At 37.3% G+C, this 16,252-nt stretch overlaps 1 protein-coding gene across 1 annotated transcript in view; it reads right to left on the bottom strand.

The window, feature by feature from the left end:
- ASXL3 (ASXL transcriptional regulator 3) overlaps positions 1-16,252 on the bottom strand; it is a 151,076-nt gene that overhangs the window by 85,107 nt on the left and 49,717 nt on the right. Inside the window, exons 4-6 of the mRNA XM_047794092.1 lie at positions 10,794-10,915; positions 1,611-1,728; positions 521-640 (exon numbers count right to left, since the gene is read on the bottom strand). Of these exons, the coding sequence (XP_047650048.1) occupies positions 521-640; positions 1,611-1,728; positions 10,794-10,915 (360 nt within the window). The remainder of the gene's footprint in view (positions 1-520; positions 641-1,610; positions 1,729-10,793; positions 10,916-16,252) is intronic.

The following is a 16,252-nucleotide window of genomic DNA, read 5'->3' as shown; positions in this document are numbered from 1 at the left end:
CGTTGCCTCCTACACTTCTCAGCAATTGCACATGATTTTTCAGATAGGCACCATGGAATATTTCAAGCAGAAAAGATGAAAAACGAGGCAGAGCAGTTTTACTGCAGCAGACTCCGATGACAATGTACTCTCCAGTTCAATGAACTCTTTATAAAAGTTGCATTTTTCCCCTCATACAGTGTATTCCAATAAAGTGAAACCCAGTTACAGGAACAAAACATAGCATGTTAGAATCATGACTTGACAGATAATTACTTGAATATATCATTTTAAATCTCTTATCTTTAACCTCTGCATCATCCAATAATATCATTCACAAATTTTAGCAACACGCTTGAAATCATTCCATTGTAACAGGCTGCCTTATTTGGCACCCTTTTTGGTTTAGATAAATTGGGAAGATCGTAAAATTTCCTTGTTTAACTATTAAAAAACGTTCTGAGAATTAATTCTCCATCGTTTCATTCAAAAAGATTTAAATCTCTAAAATGTGGAATGTTATAGTCTATTGAACACTCACCTAAACCAGACTTTTTTAATCGTTTTAAGTGCTGACTTGTTTGTTTTCCAGTAGGAGATTTTTGCCCATGTTTCATTTCTTTATCTGAACTGTCTGCTTCACCATTTTTAGATTCAGATCCTAAAAAAGGAAATAGTTATTATGTCATTATCTTCCTCTTGCTGTCCTTGAGAAGAAAAATCTAAAATTGTTTTAAAAACCATAGATATAATCTCCTTTTCTTAAGAGTTAATATACTACCTTTGGCCACCATCTGATTCTTCTACTGGATATAAAGAGAAAAGCCCAATAAATCAATCAAACAGAACAAAAAGCAAGAACAGATGGCCTAATAGTGGAGTCACAAACTCATTCACTATCTGATAGCTTTTAAAAGAAACACTCAGCTCTTTTGTGAAAATACACGAATAAACTTCAACAATACCATGCCACTTGGAGACGATGCAAGACCGAGACAGAAAGATGAAGAATGAGGGGAGGCTTGACGAGAGGGAGCGATCATGCCTTTATTAATAACTTTATGTCGAGGCAGGAACAGCAAACGCAAACATCAGTCTATAATAAATAGAATGGTACGTAGCTGATAAAGTGACAGAAGGTAAATTAGAAGAAAAGGTCAGAGCTGCACTGAGGTGAGAAGAATGTTGCCAGAACACAAAAACTAATAAAGGATTCCTGATTTTGCAGGAGAGGACTGAAAAACAAATTCGCACTCACAGAAGAACGGCTTTTGATGGCATTACACATCAGCATGTGGTCCACCATTAAAGTTCAACATGCAAACAGAAGCCAAAGCAACCACAACAAAAAAATCTACCTAGCAGTATCACACATTTTCTTACATCTACTGACATTAGCAAATGAAATCCTTTGGTGATGAACAAGCTGATGCTTTTTTTTCTGTTGTTTAAGAGCAAAATATCTTATTATTTTTGAATCACTGAAAGAGTCAAAGGTATAAAAAAAATGAAATGAAACCTCAAGTGGAAATAGTATTCAGTTTCAGAGAAAATTCATGACATCTCTCTCTCAGTGAGGATGTCTCCTCCAGAAGGAAACTGGCCAAGCATACAATATTTTAGCTTTTTACCTGAAGGCGAATCCGACTGCTCATCAGACACCTTTAATGGTGTCAAAACAACACGAGGAACAGTCTTGTTTACCATCATCGAGACTCCATTTCTTCTCTTCTGCTGCTGCCTCAAAGCCTACAAAACATGATAAAACATAACATGGAAGAATATCATCAAAAGGCTTTCTCATAATTGAATTAAATGATCCACTTGCCCATCATTAGGTAGCATCTCTTAAGAGACTTATTATATTCCAGAGTCACTAATTTGTCAGGACTCTTCATTGTCATCTTCCTGTCATTTTTCCTCAAAAGCATAAAATCAGGCTTTGGCAAATGGTATAAACCTGAGACCATTTTTTGGTTTAATTCTGAAAACAAAGCCTCACTTCAAGGTTTGTTCTACCTGAACAGTATGGCTCGAGAGCCCATGGAATTTTAAGCCATGACTCCCCAGGAAAGTAAATGTAAAATAAATGTTTCGAGACCAGGATAAAAATATATGTGTCTGCACTTCTCTTGCAGGTGCGTCCTCTCCAGTGGGCTGCTCAGTCAATCAAGTTAACACCGAGTGTCATCAGTATGTACAGCAGGTAAGGACTACAGTATTGATGCACTCACTCAGCCGTGGGGAGCGCGGCACAAAATCACTGAACATGGCAGGAATCATTTATTTCTGTGAAGGGAATCAGTCCTAATCTTGGAAACCTTGCAGCACTTGGCTTCTGTCTGCTTGACTTTGGGCATTAACCTTCAGAACACGAACATGATGGCATTCTGGCAAATCCAGAGGGGGGAGAAAAATTGATACGAGAATAAATCTCTCCAAATGGGAGTGCTTTGTGTTTCATAAGTGAATCAACCATGATGATGATAATGGAATAAAAAGACACTGAAAAGTTTTGAAAAGAGCTTATCTAGCTGATCATTTTACGCAGAAAATTACCTGTAATAAAAAGGGTCTTAAGCACACACAAGTGAAGAGACATTACATTCACAGTTCGAGGAAGGCTAAAACTCCTCCAAAGGTTAAAACGCTGACCATGGACAGTCTCAGACTTTTAAATTCCTGGTTTCTGTGGAATTTTTACCAATTTTATAACATCTCAGTTACTTGATTAATGTTCTTTGACCAAGAGTTGTCACAATCTCCTGAAATACTGCATTGACTGTATATTCCCTGCTGACAGAAACGACACCATTTTATTTGCAAAGGGTTTTAGCTGAATGTCCAAACTTGTTGATCCCAAGATTTAGCAATCACATAATCACAGATGTGAAAAATTAAATATCATTTAAATGAGAGAAGGCATATTCAAATGAGATTTAAAATCAGATGGAAAGGCAAGTGGATTGGGAAACCTATTATAAATGATACTATTGCTAATAATAACAGGAAACCTTTTCCCTTCAATTCTTACACTTATTGAGCTTTTACAAAATTCCAAGCTCTGAGGTGGGGTGGGGGTGGGTACAGGGGACATAAGGATAAATAAGATGCTATCCTTCTCACCTAAGCTTGCTGTAAATAATATATCTAACAAGAGCATGTGTGCTATAAAATATTTATGACATTTATCCTTTCCTTCAACAAGGTGTGTACATAATTGCATAAATCTCTCTAGCCCTGTGTAAGAACTCCAAGCACTTCATAGACATTAACCTATCAATCCAATAATAAAAGAGAATAAGGCAGCACAGTACCTTAAATTACAATTAAGCCCATCTTTGCCCACTATGTAAGACTTCACAAAACAATTAAAGCCTATATAAAGTGTGATTAGTTTGTAGGCATCTATCCATCATACACTTCAACCTCTCCCCTTGGCAATCCAAATAGGTGTCTATTCATTTTATGTCAGGGTGGGGAGGTAATATTTTGGAAAATGTTCATTAAGAAAAAAAAAGAGATGAAATAATAAGAGGCTTACAAGCTGGAATCATAAAGTCAAAGATGACATGTCTTTTTACAGCATTTGCGATAAATAATAAAGTAACAAAAATTTTGTCCTCAATTTTTAGAGCTGAGAAGACTCTAGAAAAATCAGTAGCTATACAGAAATAAACTATGATATAAATAATATAATAAAAGAAAAACCCACATCTATTTTGAATTTTAAAGAGGCAAGCTAGGGCCAAAGTAGGGATAAAGGAATGCTTATTGAGCCCATTTTAATGATCACAGTGTTTTTTTTTCTCTGAATATGTATTTCCAACTCATAAATTTGAACAATATTTCATGAAACAATATTTTTTTAAAATACTGAGATGCGACACTATGTACCTGTAGGTAATTAAAATTATACCTACCATTTACATGATTGTTTTAAGTGTATTAAAAATATACACACTTTTTTGCTTTACCCCTAAAAACAAGCTTTCTATTTTACTCCCAAATAACATAGCTAGGATGAAATCAGGAAAAATTGTGAAGTCTTTGTACTCTGATGCTGGTCATCATGGGAAAGCAGCAGGCTCCTAGGTAAACTCAGAAGTATCAGAACTCAGCTGTCCTGGGGGCATCTTGATCACATTTACTAGATCCACAGCCCTTTCAGGCAAAGTCATTTTAAGCCACCTTGAAGATTCCAATTCCCTTTCTAGAAAGCAGGATTTATTTGACCATGGGCACTGGAAATAGCCTCCAAGCAGATCAAAATGAGGATGGAGGGGAAAAAAACAATATGGACTCAACAGATTCTGAGGTGGTTTGGGCTGGCTCCACACACACACAAGAACGCTAGTACCTATTATGTCCGTGAGGCAGGTGGTATAGTGATGCCTCAGTGCAGGGCCTGCAAATAAAGGACCTGGTTGTTCATGGTTTGGTTGGTTAGTTGGCTTTGGTTATGCAGCTACACTCCTGCAACTATGAGCACATCAGCCACTCAACCATGGCTGTGTGTCTCCTTCTTACAATCTCCTGACATATGTACAATACTTTTCAGGGCACACTGGCTGGGGGAAGACAATGACCCAGAGGAGGCTGATGAGAGGGAAGGCACATACATAGCCCTTTAGAGGTGGTAGTAATACTCAAGAAAACACAACTGAATTTTTAGGTGAGTTTTCTTGTTTTAAACAATGTTCCAGACAAAACAAAGAGGATTCTGAGCCAAATTCAGCTCGAGGGCACCAATTTTCGGTACCTTCTAAACACCATTCCCAATGTTCCTTACCTCCCCAGTAAATGAGCCTGATCACTACTCAAGAGAGGTATTAACCCCCTACCCCTTCTAATGTGCTCACTTGTAGAGGAACAGCGGATGCTACAGAGTTATCTTAACGACTATGAGGTACAAGACTGGAGAGTCAGAGAAAGATTTAACTAGCTGAGTAATGCTGGGAAATTACTTGGGTAAATGTCCCTGTAAAACAGAGACAATAAGACATTAAGACATTTTAAATAGGAACTCCACGGAGCTATTTTTTTTTATATAGGCTTTGGGGGGTATGGCCAATAGCCATCTGGCCTCCTTTGAGGCTACGTCTAGCACCCCCTTCACAACAGGGCACACCTGCGTCCCACTTTTTTAACTTTGAGCTTTAACTAAAATTTCAAGAGAACAAGAAAATTCCTATTTTACACTACAAATATAATCGAAGTTAAATGCAATTTACCTTGTAATTACCTAATTTTGGGGGATCCCAGCCAGGAAAATATACCTCCATGTAACAGATTAAGAAAATAGGATTAGGAAGGCCACTTGAGATGCTCAGGAAGATTTGCTTTGCACATGGATATGCGGAAAAGGGAGATTTATTTGTTGTGACAAACTGGGGAGGGGATGGCTTTTTCTATTCCACACCAAAGGTTTTAACTTGTTAGTGGTAGCCCTGTTGATCCATCTGTAACATGTTTTTGCTTTGACATTGACGCTCTAAGTCTTACTATATTAGTGTAGATTTATTTTTGGAAGAGGATATCCCGGAGGTACTTCCAACCTCCAGGATATTTCATTGGAGTGCCAATGGAACATCTTATGGAACAATTTTAAACCCTAATTTCAAAACTAGAAAAGAAGCAATATGGAAACTGAAATAAATAAGCAGATGGCAAATGTAAATTCAGTCTACTCTAAAGGGCTGTACCTTCAAGCTGCCCACATGGATAATGACCTCATGCCCAAACTACACAGAATGCACTGAACTTGCCAAGTTTAATACTTCCAAATATTATTCAATATTAAAGAAATTTACAGGCTTAGACTTGAAAATAAACTTATTAAATGAAACCAAAATAACAGAGCTCAAGTTGTAGGAAAGTAAATATCATTATCACACATCAAATTATGGACTTGGAGAACAGACTTGTGGTTGCCAAGGGGAGGGGGAGGGAGTGGGATGGATTGGGAGTTTGGGATTAATAGATGCAAACTATTGCTTTTGTAATGGATTAACAATGAGATCCTGCTGTGTAGCACTGAGAACTATGTCTAGTCACTTATGATGAAGCATGATAATGGGAGAAAAAGTAATGTACACATGTATATGTAACTGGGTCACCATGCTGTACAGAAAAAAAAAAAATTGTATTGGGGAAATAACAATTAAAATAAATAAATAAATAAATAAATAAATACACTCTTGAGATAAGTTTTAAAAAAATTACAATTCTAACTTTAAGAGAAAAGAAAGAAATCAGAAGATGCTGAGCAAGCATGCCATCCTCCAGACATGTATCACAATAGTCTCTTGTAAAAAGAGATGGAAAACCTTTAGAGGAACATTTTATTTTTAAAACAAAGTTTGAGATAACCATGAAAATAATTTCCACTCCAAAGAAAAATAAAATAAGATCTAAACCCAGAGGCTTCTATGTTAACTTGGAATTTGCATAAATAAGTAATACCTCCCTTGTTTTAATAAAGAATACCAACAATGTAACTTAAGAATGCACCGGATGCAATAAGCCCTTCCTGAAAAATCTGAAAATACCGCATGCTGTGAATGCTAAAATGATGAGAAATACACACATATGAAACAGCTGGCTCTGTCAGCCACCAAAAACATGCATTGTTGCTAGTACGCTAAATGTCAACACCCACATCCAGAAAGTGCTATCATGCAACATAACCTTTTGAATTTCACAGTATTGGTCAAACATATAAAGCAAAAGCAAAATACCCAGGGATATGTCTGCTTTGCAATATGAAGAGGGAAAAGGATCTGCAACTTCATGAATAAATTCCACCACCCTAAATTAATAATGAAGTCAAAGAAACCAACAGAAACAACACAGAAAGGTTCTGTTCTCTACCATGTTACTTCCCAAAACAGAACCCATCCCTTTTTGATCTTTTAATTCTTCTGTTTAGAAACTTCCAAGATTTAATTCTTCTTAATTCTTCTTCCTTGGAACTCAAAAGCTAATCATTTCACAATTTTTAGGATCATTACAGCTAAAATACTAGGCAGAAAGACAACAGGGAACACGGTAATAATCAGCAATCTGCTATTCTTCAGAGGTTTCTGAATATGCATATGTGAAAATCCTATTCAGAAAAATAACTATAATATATTACTCATGCAATTATACCCAACATATGATGTTAACTAATGTGATAATTAGAAAAAATTAAAAGGATCCAAATATTTGAAGCAATGAGAATGCTCTATGCCAACAGCCAAAAGGCATTATAGCCTCCATGTTGTCCATCCTGTAATTACACTGCAACCAACAGCAGTGCAAAGAAAAAGCATCCATCCTCTGAAAGAACTTGCTTTGGATTGGGGTGGGGCTTCAGAGTTAGGAAATTATGCCTGTCTTATTTTACATGAGGTTTGTTTTAAATTATTTTTTTTCACAATACCTATGCTTATGTTACCTAATAGCTTATGGCTACCGGGATTTGTTTCTGGTTTTTTTGCCTACTTCTAAGAATTTACACTGGACAATGTATAGTTGAATTACTAAGCCCTACTGACTCAGAATGTACTTCAGTAAAATGACAAAAGCTAATGTATTTGAGTTCCTCCCCTTAATACATGGTAATACTGAACATGGGCAGTCTTTGTTGGGAAATAATATTCTTTTTATTTATTTATTTTTTTCTTTTTCAGCCATAGGCCATATCCATCACATATGGAAGTTCTGAGGCCAGGGATCGAATCTGAGCTGCACCTGCAACCTATGCCACAGCTGCAGCAACACCAGATCCTTACCCCATTGTGCCATAATGGGGACTCCCAGGAAATAATATTCTTTTTGTTTGTGTGTCTTTTTAGGACCACACCAGTGGCATATGAAAGTTCTCAGGCTAGGGGCTGAACAGGATTTGCAGCTGCTAGCCCATGCCACAGCCACAGCAATGCTAGATCTGAGGCATGTCTGCAACCCACACTGCAGCTCAAGGCAATGCCAGATCCTTAACCTACTGAGTGAGGCTAGGAATTAAACCTGCATCCTCATGGATACAAGTTGGGTTTGTTACCACTGAGCCACCACAAGAACTCCTGGGAAATAATATTCTTAACGACTATGCTATATTGCTTTCCTTCCATTATACAAATTCTCAAGAATGTAGATTTCTGTGGATAATGTCAAAAATTCATCTGTTCTACTATATAGCATATGCTGAAAGGAACTATTGGTTAAGAGGGCAGGACCTACAACTGTGATTCTGAGTTCAAATATCATCTCCCAGATTTACTCACTGGCCAATCTTGAGCAAGTTTTCTAAATCTTCTAGGCAGAAGCTCCTCTGGCTTCTCATTTGAAAAATATTTTAAAGGATTACTTTAAAAGATGTGTATGAGGACTAAACGGCATAGTGCCTGTTAAATGCAGAGCATAATGTCTAGAATTCAGAAAAGCAAATGACAGCTAATGTAACTGTTATTAGGGTCATTCAGCTGGCCGTAACCTTCATGAGATTATGATTTGTCTCTATATGCATACACACAAGACATAGTCACAACCACAGAACACATATACATTGAAATATGTGGATATATAGACACATAAAGAATTCTACATGGTCACAGCCATTCAACTATAAAAAAGAAAAGAAAACTGCAGATTTGCTGAGGTTGCTACAATTTAAAATGCCACAAGTTCAGTCAATTTTTGAAATGCTGTCTTAAGAAATTCAGCAATTACAGGGAATCTGGGCAAAATTCTGCAAGAACAGCTTTTCTTTCAAATGTATTTCCCATATGAATTTTGATTATTAATCAAACATTAACATATCTACTATAAATTGTTCCATATTATCTGAGTAATCTGTTACGTGGTTGTACAAAAGGAAGTTTTAAGAAATTAATAAATAGCTCTGTTAGGACATTAAGAAACATACAGGACAGGTTTCTTAAAACAAGGCTTAGACTCTAATCAAGGAAGTGGCGCTTCCCTTGAACATATTTTCTAAAGCACAACAAAACAAAAATACCCCACTGACTCAGTTATGTAATGTTTTAGAAATTGTACAACAAACAAACAAACAAAAAGTTCAAAGACTATGAAACTGAAATAAAGAAAGTGAAAAATGATGAGAAATGACAATACAGAGTCTTGAATGTTTGTCTTTACATTCACACACAGGAAGACTTCAGTGTATACACTTTCTAAATCACTGCTTTTCAGAAGTTTGAGTTTCATTTATGACTGCATCTGTGTTTCTTAAATCTACAGGTACCAGCATCTGGTTTTGCAACTTTTGTTCCATCCTGGTTAGTATCCCAGTACCTGCATCCTATCTGCCACCTGAATCAGCCTTTGGCCAGGCTTCCCTACCATCACCCATCCTTTATGCCATTAATTTAAAAAGGATCTCAATACTGAATTCAGTTTTGTTCGTTGGCATCTAAACATCCACCAGAGCAATGATACAAAGGGCAAGCTTGCTCAAGATTATCTGACCTCCATAGGATATAACGCTGTCACTACCTTAAATATAATACCTATGAATGGAAACACTGCAATTTCAATTAATACAGAATTATTAATAAGTAACAGAATTCAGTACAGAAATGTTAAGTTTCTTTCCTAAGTTTCCTTGTTTGAACTAGAGGAGGAGGTGTAGACATTCTAAGTTTACCAGATTGGATGTGATGATTAAGTAGCTTTTCAAGTGGGTGGGCCTTCAAAACTTTTTAAACTTTAAAAACATGGTTTCTCTTTCCTTGTTATAAATATATCACTAGAATGACACCTCAATTCCTCGCCTGGGTGAGGGTCAGCAAGGGGTGAAGTGGAGGTGGCTGTCACAGAAGGATAAAAATAAAACATGAGGAAAGTCAAACAAGGGAAAACCACGAGTTCAGGGTTAAATATGTGAGCTTCTCATTCATTGATACTATTACTAATACAATTGTGTAATGTCCCCCTCTAACCAAAGCATCTCTTCCTTTTTCTTCTGGGCATTTTCGGCATTTCTGGGGTGGAGCAGTAGCTGACATTTACAGAGTGATGATTCTAGGCGAGGCATTCAGGCTAAAATAGGCTTCTAATACGTCACCTCACCTAATTCTCAGAGCACTCTCAGGTCAAAGGTACTATTATTTTCCACATCTTCTGGGGGAGGAATTTAAGATTCAGAGAAAGAAAGTGGCTTGCCCAGAGTCACAGAGTGAGGAGAAAGAACTGACACCAGGGTATGTCAGAGCTCAGAGCCCAACATTACCACGCCTGCTTCCCACCACCATCTCTGGACAGAAACACCCAAGTCAAGACCGCTTACCTAATACTGGCACGATACTGCAAAGCTAGCCTCCACTAAGCACCAAACATGGATGGTCTACCTATAAGTGAGTCCTGGTTGCTATTTTTCTTACATATAACTTAGCACATTTTAAGAACAAGAAAGAAATTACATTTATTTTTAATGTCAACCATCAGAAAAACATAAATAGAGACCATAAATAGACCACAGAGACCTTCTTTTCAAAATATGCAATTCGTGTACAATCCCAATATGTTTATCATCAATCACATACACACACAATCTTAATATAAATTTCATATACTTCTGAGCACATTTTTCCCTCTTCTATTTGACATCAGAGTTCTCAGCCAAGCCGCTCCTAGTTTTTAGCACAGGTTAAAGTCAGTGTTTTGAATGTTAGGGGAGTGGCTGAATGTGGAACACCTCTGTGGCTTTCTGAAGACTATGTTCTTATTTATTTTACTTTCTCTGCATAACCTCCCTCATCTTAAGCAGGCAGAACTGAAGGCCAAGGGAGAGATGCCAGCTACCTTACCTGTTTGAGGGCCTTTTTGGTGTGCTGCTGGAAGGAAGACACTAGCTTGCTCTGCACTGCAGTGTTGGTAAGGCTTGCCTCACGAGTGGAAGATGCTTCATCAGTTACCTGCTTTGCACACACTAGAAACAGAGAGAAAATGATATTACTAATTTGAATTCCTTTTTTTATATTCACCATAATTAACTCACTCAGAGCTTTTCTCCAATTGAAAATGGAATCCGAAAATAAAGCAAAAGAGCACAGTAAAAAGAAGAGTCTCTAGATTTGAAAGAATTTCAAAGACGGGATCATTTAATAACTGAAGACAATTATTTTCAAGAAAATTGTATCCTCTGCAGATTATAACAAGATCTGCCCATTTTTGCCAGTCAAACTTTCCAGCCACCTGGTCTACAGAAGTCAAGCCCCCTATCACTTTCTGCTCTGTTGACACCTGTGCTGGAGCTCCAGTGCTAATATCCATCCTCTTCCAACATTCCACCCGGGGGACTGGGTTTAACACTGGAGGGACTTTGGCAGCTGCACAGACACAGGCCTTTCCTGTGCACACGAGGGGAGGGGAGGTCATTTGGAAGATCAAAGTGAAGAAGCACTACGGTTAGTGGCAGAACAGAGGCATACGCTAAAGGCAGGAGGCAAGAGGAAGTTAGGCGGAAGAAAATAACTTGAGAACATATTGTAAAAGCTCAAAATAAGACTTCTTAAGGGCACCAGGGTTCACACTAATCCAAGAAAATTTTCCAAGGAACAGTAACTGGGGGAGGATTCTGATCTGAATTTTAAAGGAAGGTGGAGGAATAAAAAACTATTCTAGTCAAAAATGGAAACCTATGGGAGTCCCCTGGTGGCTCAGGGGGTTAAGGACCCAGCATTGCTGCTGTGGCTCAGGTAACTGCTGTGGTTCAAGTTTGATCCTTGGCCTGGGAACTTCCATATGCCATGGGTACAACCAGGAAAAAAAAAAAAAAAAGAAGCCGATGTCTGTGGAAGTATCAAGCACTGTTTTAGATAGACTCCAGCTCCTACTCTCTAAGAATGAAAATGTGGTTCATGAAAGAGAATGTTTGGAAAAAAGTTAATCGTTTTAATAACAAAAAGTAATCCAGAAGCCAAAATGAGCACTTTTCGGAAGGTAAAATAATTGTTATTAATGTCAGGAGTTTGATATGTGATTGCATTTCATCCTTAGAGCTTCCTTGTGAGATAGAAATGTATGATCTCCATATTGGAGAGAGAAAACCAGAGCTGAGAAAGGGTCAGTAATTTGCCCACGGTCACACAGCCAGAGAAACTTCAGAGCTGGGATCCAAGGCTGGGTGCATAATTTTCCACTTAACATATCTGGTCTCAAAGCTAAGAACTAATGCAGAAGATTTAATGTCTAAAGAAGTTTAATTTATTTGTGTCACGTTGGAGGTACTGAGACAGGAAGTTAATAAGGACACAGGGAACAAGAAATTTACCCCTGACATGAGAAAATAGATTGGTCCAGGAAACATTAAGGTTGAGGTACCAAAAGGATTTTCCCAGTGAGAGCAGTCTTTGAGTTAAAGATCAGGTAACTTTTTGATACAATATCACATTTTCCTTTAAAACAGTCTAAATGTTCTAGTTAAGAAACATTTTATAACACTGCTTCCATAAGCCATGGCTCCTGGTTTCTCTCCTTGAAGTCATCACTGGAGTAATTTGTAACACTTCGCCAAAGCTTACTTAACAAGAGATATTAGAAATAATCATCAGTTTACATTCTAAAGACAAATTTATTTTTGAGCTGATTATGTAGATGACCTTTTCAATGTTCTGGAGCTGCTATGAAGTGTGACAAACTGGAGAGGTAAGAGTAAGGCATCAGACAGGATATATAAACCCAAGTGAACAGACCTAAATGGATGTAATGTAAGCCCAGCCAGAAGTCAAGTGTACATTAGCAAATACGTTTTATTACTTTCACATTCTTAGGGTAGTGTCTCCACCTAGAAAAACAGAAACTTAATGGTAGTTAAGAAGGATAACCAAATACAGTATGTGGATTTTAGGGAATTTGTAGAACATATGCTTCTGCCTCCTGGGCATCTAAGCAAATTTATCAATTTTCTTAGGAAATAATTTTATTCATAAGTGTTTCAAAGGTAAACTTCAATGCAGCAGGATCAAAAACAACAAATCCTGAATCAGTGGAGATGTAATTAAAGCCTTATGTCCCCATATTTTCTGACTGCTACAATAAGCAGTATACAATCAGCTGTCATCCCCCAAGGATAGCAGATATCTAAATTACAACTTGCTCTATTTCTTCCTGACTAGGAAGCCACAGGGTATTGTGATGTCTCTTTCAGTATCAGCAAATACGCTGTACAGAGTTTTTTAAGTTCACTGTTGCTCTGTGTTAATAGTGAGTCACATAAATTTACATACAGTGTTTCCAAAAGAGAGATTTGGTTCAGTTTACAGCTTATAATTTCAGTGGGAAGTCAGGACAATAAAACTGAAACAGCATCAAAAAATACTATGAAGTTTTTTCTCGAGATGATTCATTTTCCTTTAACTCAACTCTGTTTTGCCTTTTCTTACATTCCATCCTAAGCCCAAGTGAAGCATCATGAGAATTCTTTTACAACACAGTCATTTTACTCCCCAATTTCCTCTTTCTAGACTTGGTCCCACTTCTTGAGGTAAAACCATTTTCATCCAGTTATTTATTCCTTATAAAATAATTATAGAAATGTAAAGGAAGTATAATAGGAAATAAAATCTATAAGTGAGTGTTCCTTTGGATTTAAAAACAAAAAACTTATTTTTAAGTGAAAAAATTCAAGAGTAAAAATGGGTAGGACACAATGTAATGCATCCCTAGGCTCCAGTGTGTGTGCGCGTGTGTGTGTGCGTGCATGTGTGTGTGTGTGTGTGTGTGTGTGTGTGTGTGTGGACAATGTAGACCCTAAACTTGGGCATATAATTGACTTGATTCATTCTTCTTCCATGTATCTGATGAGGGTGGGTGAATCTAAAAACATTCACTAGGTAGATAGAGCAGCAGTTAAATATATTCTTGCAGATTCACATTCTGATAAAACACAGTTTTCACTTTTACTTATCCTTGCAGCTTTCTTAGCAGATGTCATAAATAAATAATACAAGGCTTATTTTAAACAGTTGCCTGACTATTTATCTAAGAGCCTGAGTTTGGTCTCTGAAATATAAGCCAAAGAAAAATTAATGTTAAAGAAAGGACCAGGGGAAATCCTCTGTATGTGAAATTACAACAGGAGCCAGGAAACTGAAGAATTAGGACAGATGTTTTATCCAATAAATATCTAACACTGACAAGCAGCTTAGAAAATGATATCTTCTTGGCATTCAAACAGACTAGGAGCTTTTTTCCCCCCTAACTGTGCACTGGCACCATCACAAAACGAATGCCAGGATTTTATACCTGGAAACCCCACAAGACTGCCTGCCCTTTTCATAGCTGGACAAACAAAAGACAAGAAAATATTTTTTTAAGGGTATAGAAATATTATTTCCATCTATGTTTTGCTTGCCTGCCAAAAGTAGGCAAGTTGAAAACATAGTTAAAAGCTAATCTGCTAGTTTTTAATTCAATGGGTTAATGGGATTTTTTTCAGTAGTTGTTGCTCCTCTCTCTCCACTCTCATGCACACTCAGATCCCCAACCCCGCCTCCAAAATGTTCTTCTTAGAAGACTTGGGATCCAAGGGAGATGGAGGATTACAGGTAACCATGAGACAGCCTTGCAGGCTAGGGAAACTGGTGACTGTGTTTCAGCAAGACTGGATTCCAGCCTCCTTCCTCTGAGTCTCCAAGTTGTCCCTCTTTTTCGTTCACCACTCAACCTGACAACACAACTGAACTGGAAACTCTGGGATTGAGCTCATATATTTTTTTAAAGTTGGTGCTAGAGAGAAGGTAAGGGTGATATTCCTCCCAAACTAAGAACCAAACCACAGACAGGCATACCAAGGGCTTTGACTTTCAGACCAAGACACAAAGATGGGAGAAGGCAGAATGTAATCTTGACCCTGTCTTTACTTCTCCTCTCACTTCTGGTCACCTCCCCAACTCCCACCCTCTCTGATCCAGCCTGTTGAGACCCCGTGGCATCTTCTGAACACACATACTTGCTGTATTTTGTTGTACTGCTGGCTGTCCTCTTCTACCTTTCTGCCTAGCAAACTCATCTTGATGGACCAAACTCAAATACTTCCCCAAAGGTTTCTCAACTATCCTAGTCCCTAAGGTAGACTTATTCCTCTCCTACCCATGTTTCCTTGGAACTGAGCGCATGAATTGATGCAACCTCTGCAATACTAGTACTTGAGTCTGACTTACCACCCACAGGCTCAGCATCTTGAGGACTTACTTATGTGCAAAGAGAGGCACAGAGCAGTTAATCTACAAATGTTTATTAAACTAAAGAGTCAAATTTGATTTTCATTAAATATATCTAAAATATCTATTTCTAAAGTTAACTGTCAATTACAGTTTTTTATAGGAATTCATAGAAGGGAAAGTCAGCATATTTTTTTTTATTATGGAAAAGTATCCATAAAAGATACATTTTTAAATTTAAAAAAATTATCCTGAAGTCAATTAGGGAAAATATGAAAACCAAACTACAAAACATCCTATGCAAGTCAGGGAGAAGTCATATGACCTGACACTAAATGTATATAAATTTCCTTCTGCCATCCTTATTCATGGTCTTATTTTAAGAGGAAAGTCACAGTTTGGAGATTTTGCATGGTAAAATAAAAATAAGTATAATTTAAAAGTCAAAATTAGAAATCACAATGCTTACTTGAAATGGCAGGAGCTGAATGGGGGCAGAACCACAAAACAGCCCAGGATCTGGGCTCAAGACAGTCACTGCAACAAACATATGAATCATTATATGTCCACTAAACCACACACTAAGTAACCGGCTATCTGAGGTACCTGGGGTTCAAAGGGCTAATGGGGGTGGGGAGACAGGCATCCTTTAACCAATTTCATTTTTCGATTCTCCTTCCCACTACTCCCTTTCTATTTTCAGAATAAACTAGATGCTCTCAAAGAAAAACAGTTTTCTATCAAAATGATCCTTATATACACTATAGGCTTAATACAATTTTTATAAATAAAAAAATAAATCAAAAGCCCACAGTATATCAGGGATAATACCATGGCACACTGTTAGAATTTAATCACATTTTTAAAAAGGGCTGCGTCTTAGAAGGAGCTGAATTGTTTATGTATTAATCATTCATTCAATTGCAAAATTTTCATTGAGTACTTCCCTGTCAAGAACTGCATAAAATGTGGTGGTGGGGGGAACAGTGACTAAGAACTAAGACTTTGAGACCGTAAGATTTCTTAAAAATACTATTCTTCCTGAGAATAACCAAGTCTACAAAGACCTAGTGGTGGCAACTAAAACTGGTTTTAAAAGATCA

This window comes from Phacochoerus africanus, chromosome 8 (genome assembly GCF_016906955.1).
Source record: "Phacochoerus africanus isolate WHEZ1 chromosome 8, ROS_Pafr_v1, whole genome shotgun sequence".
Taxonomy (NCBI): domain Eukaryota; kingdom Metazoa; phylum Chordata; class Mammalia; order Artiodactyla; family Suidae; genus Phacochoerus; species Phacochoerus africanus.
Note: the sequence above shows the minus strand (reverse complement) of the source record. Positions and strands in the feature narration are given on the sequence as shown.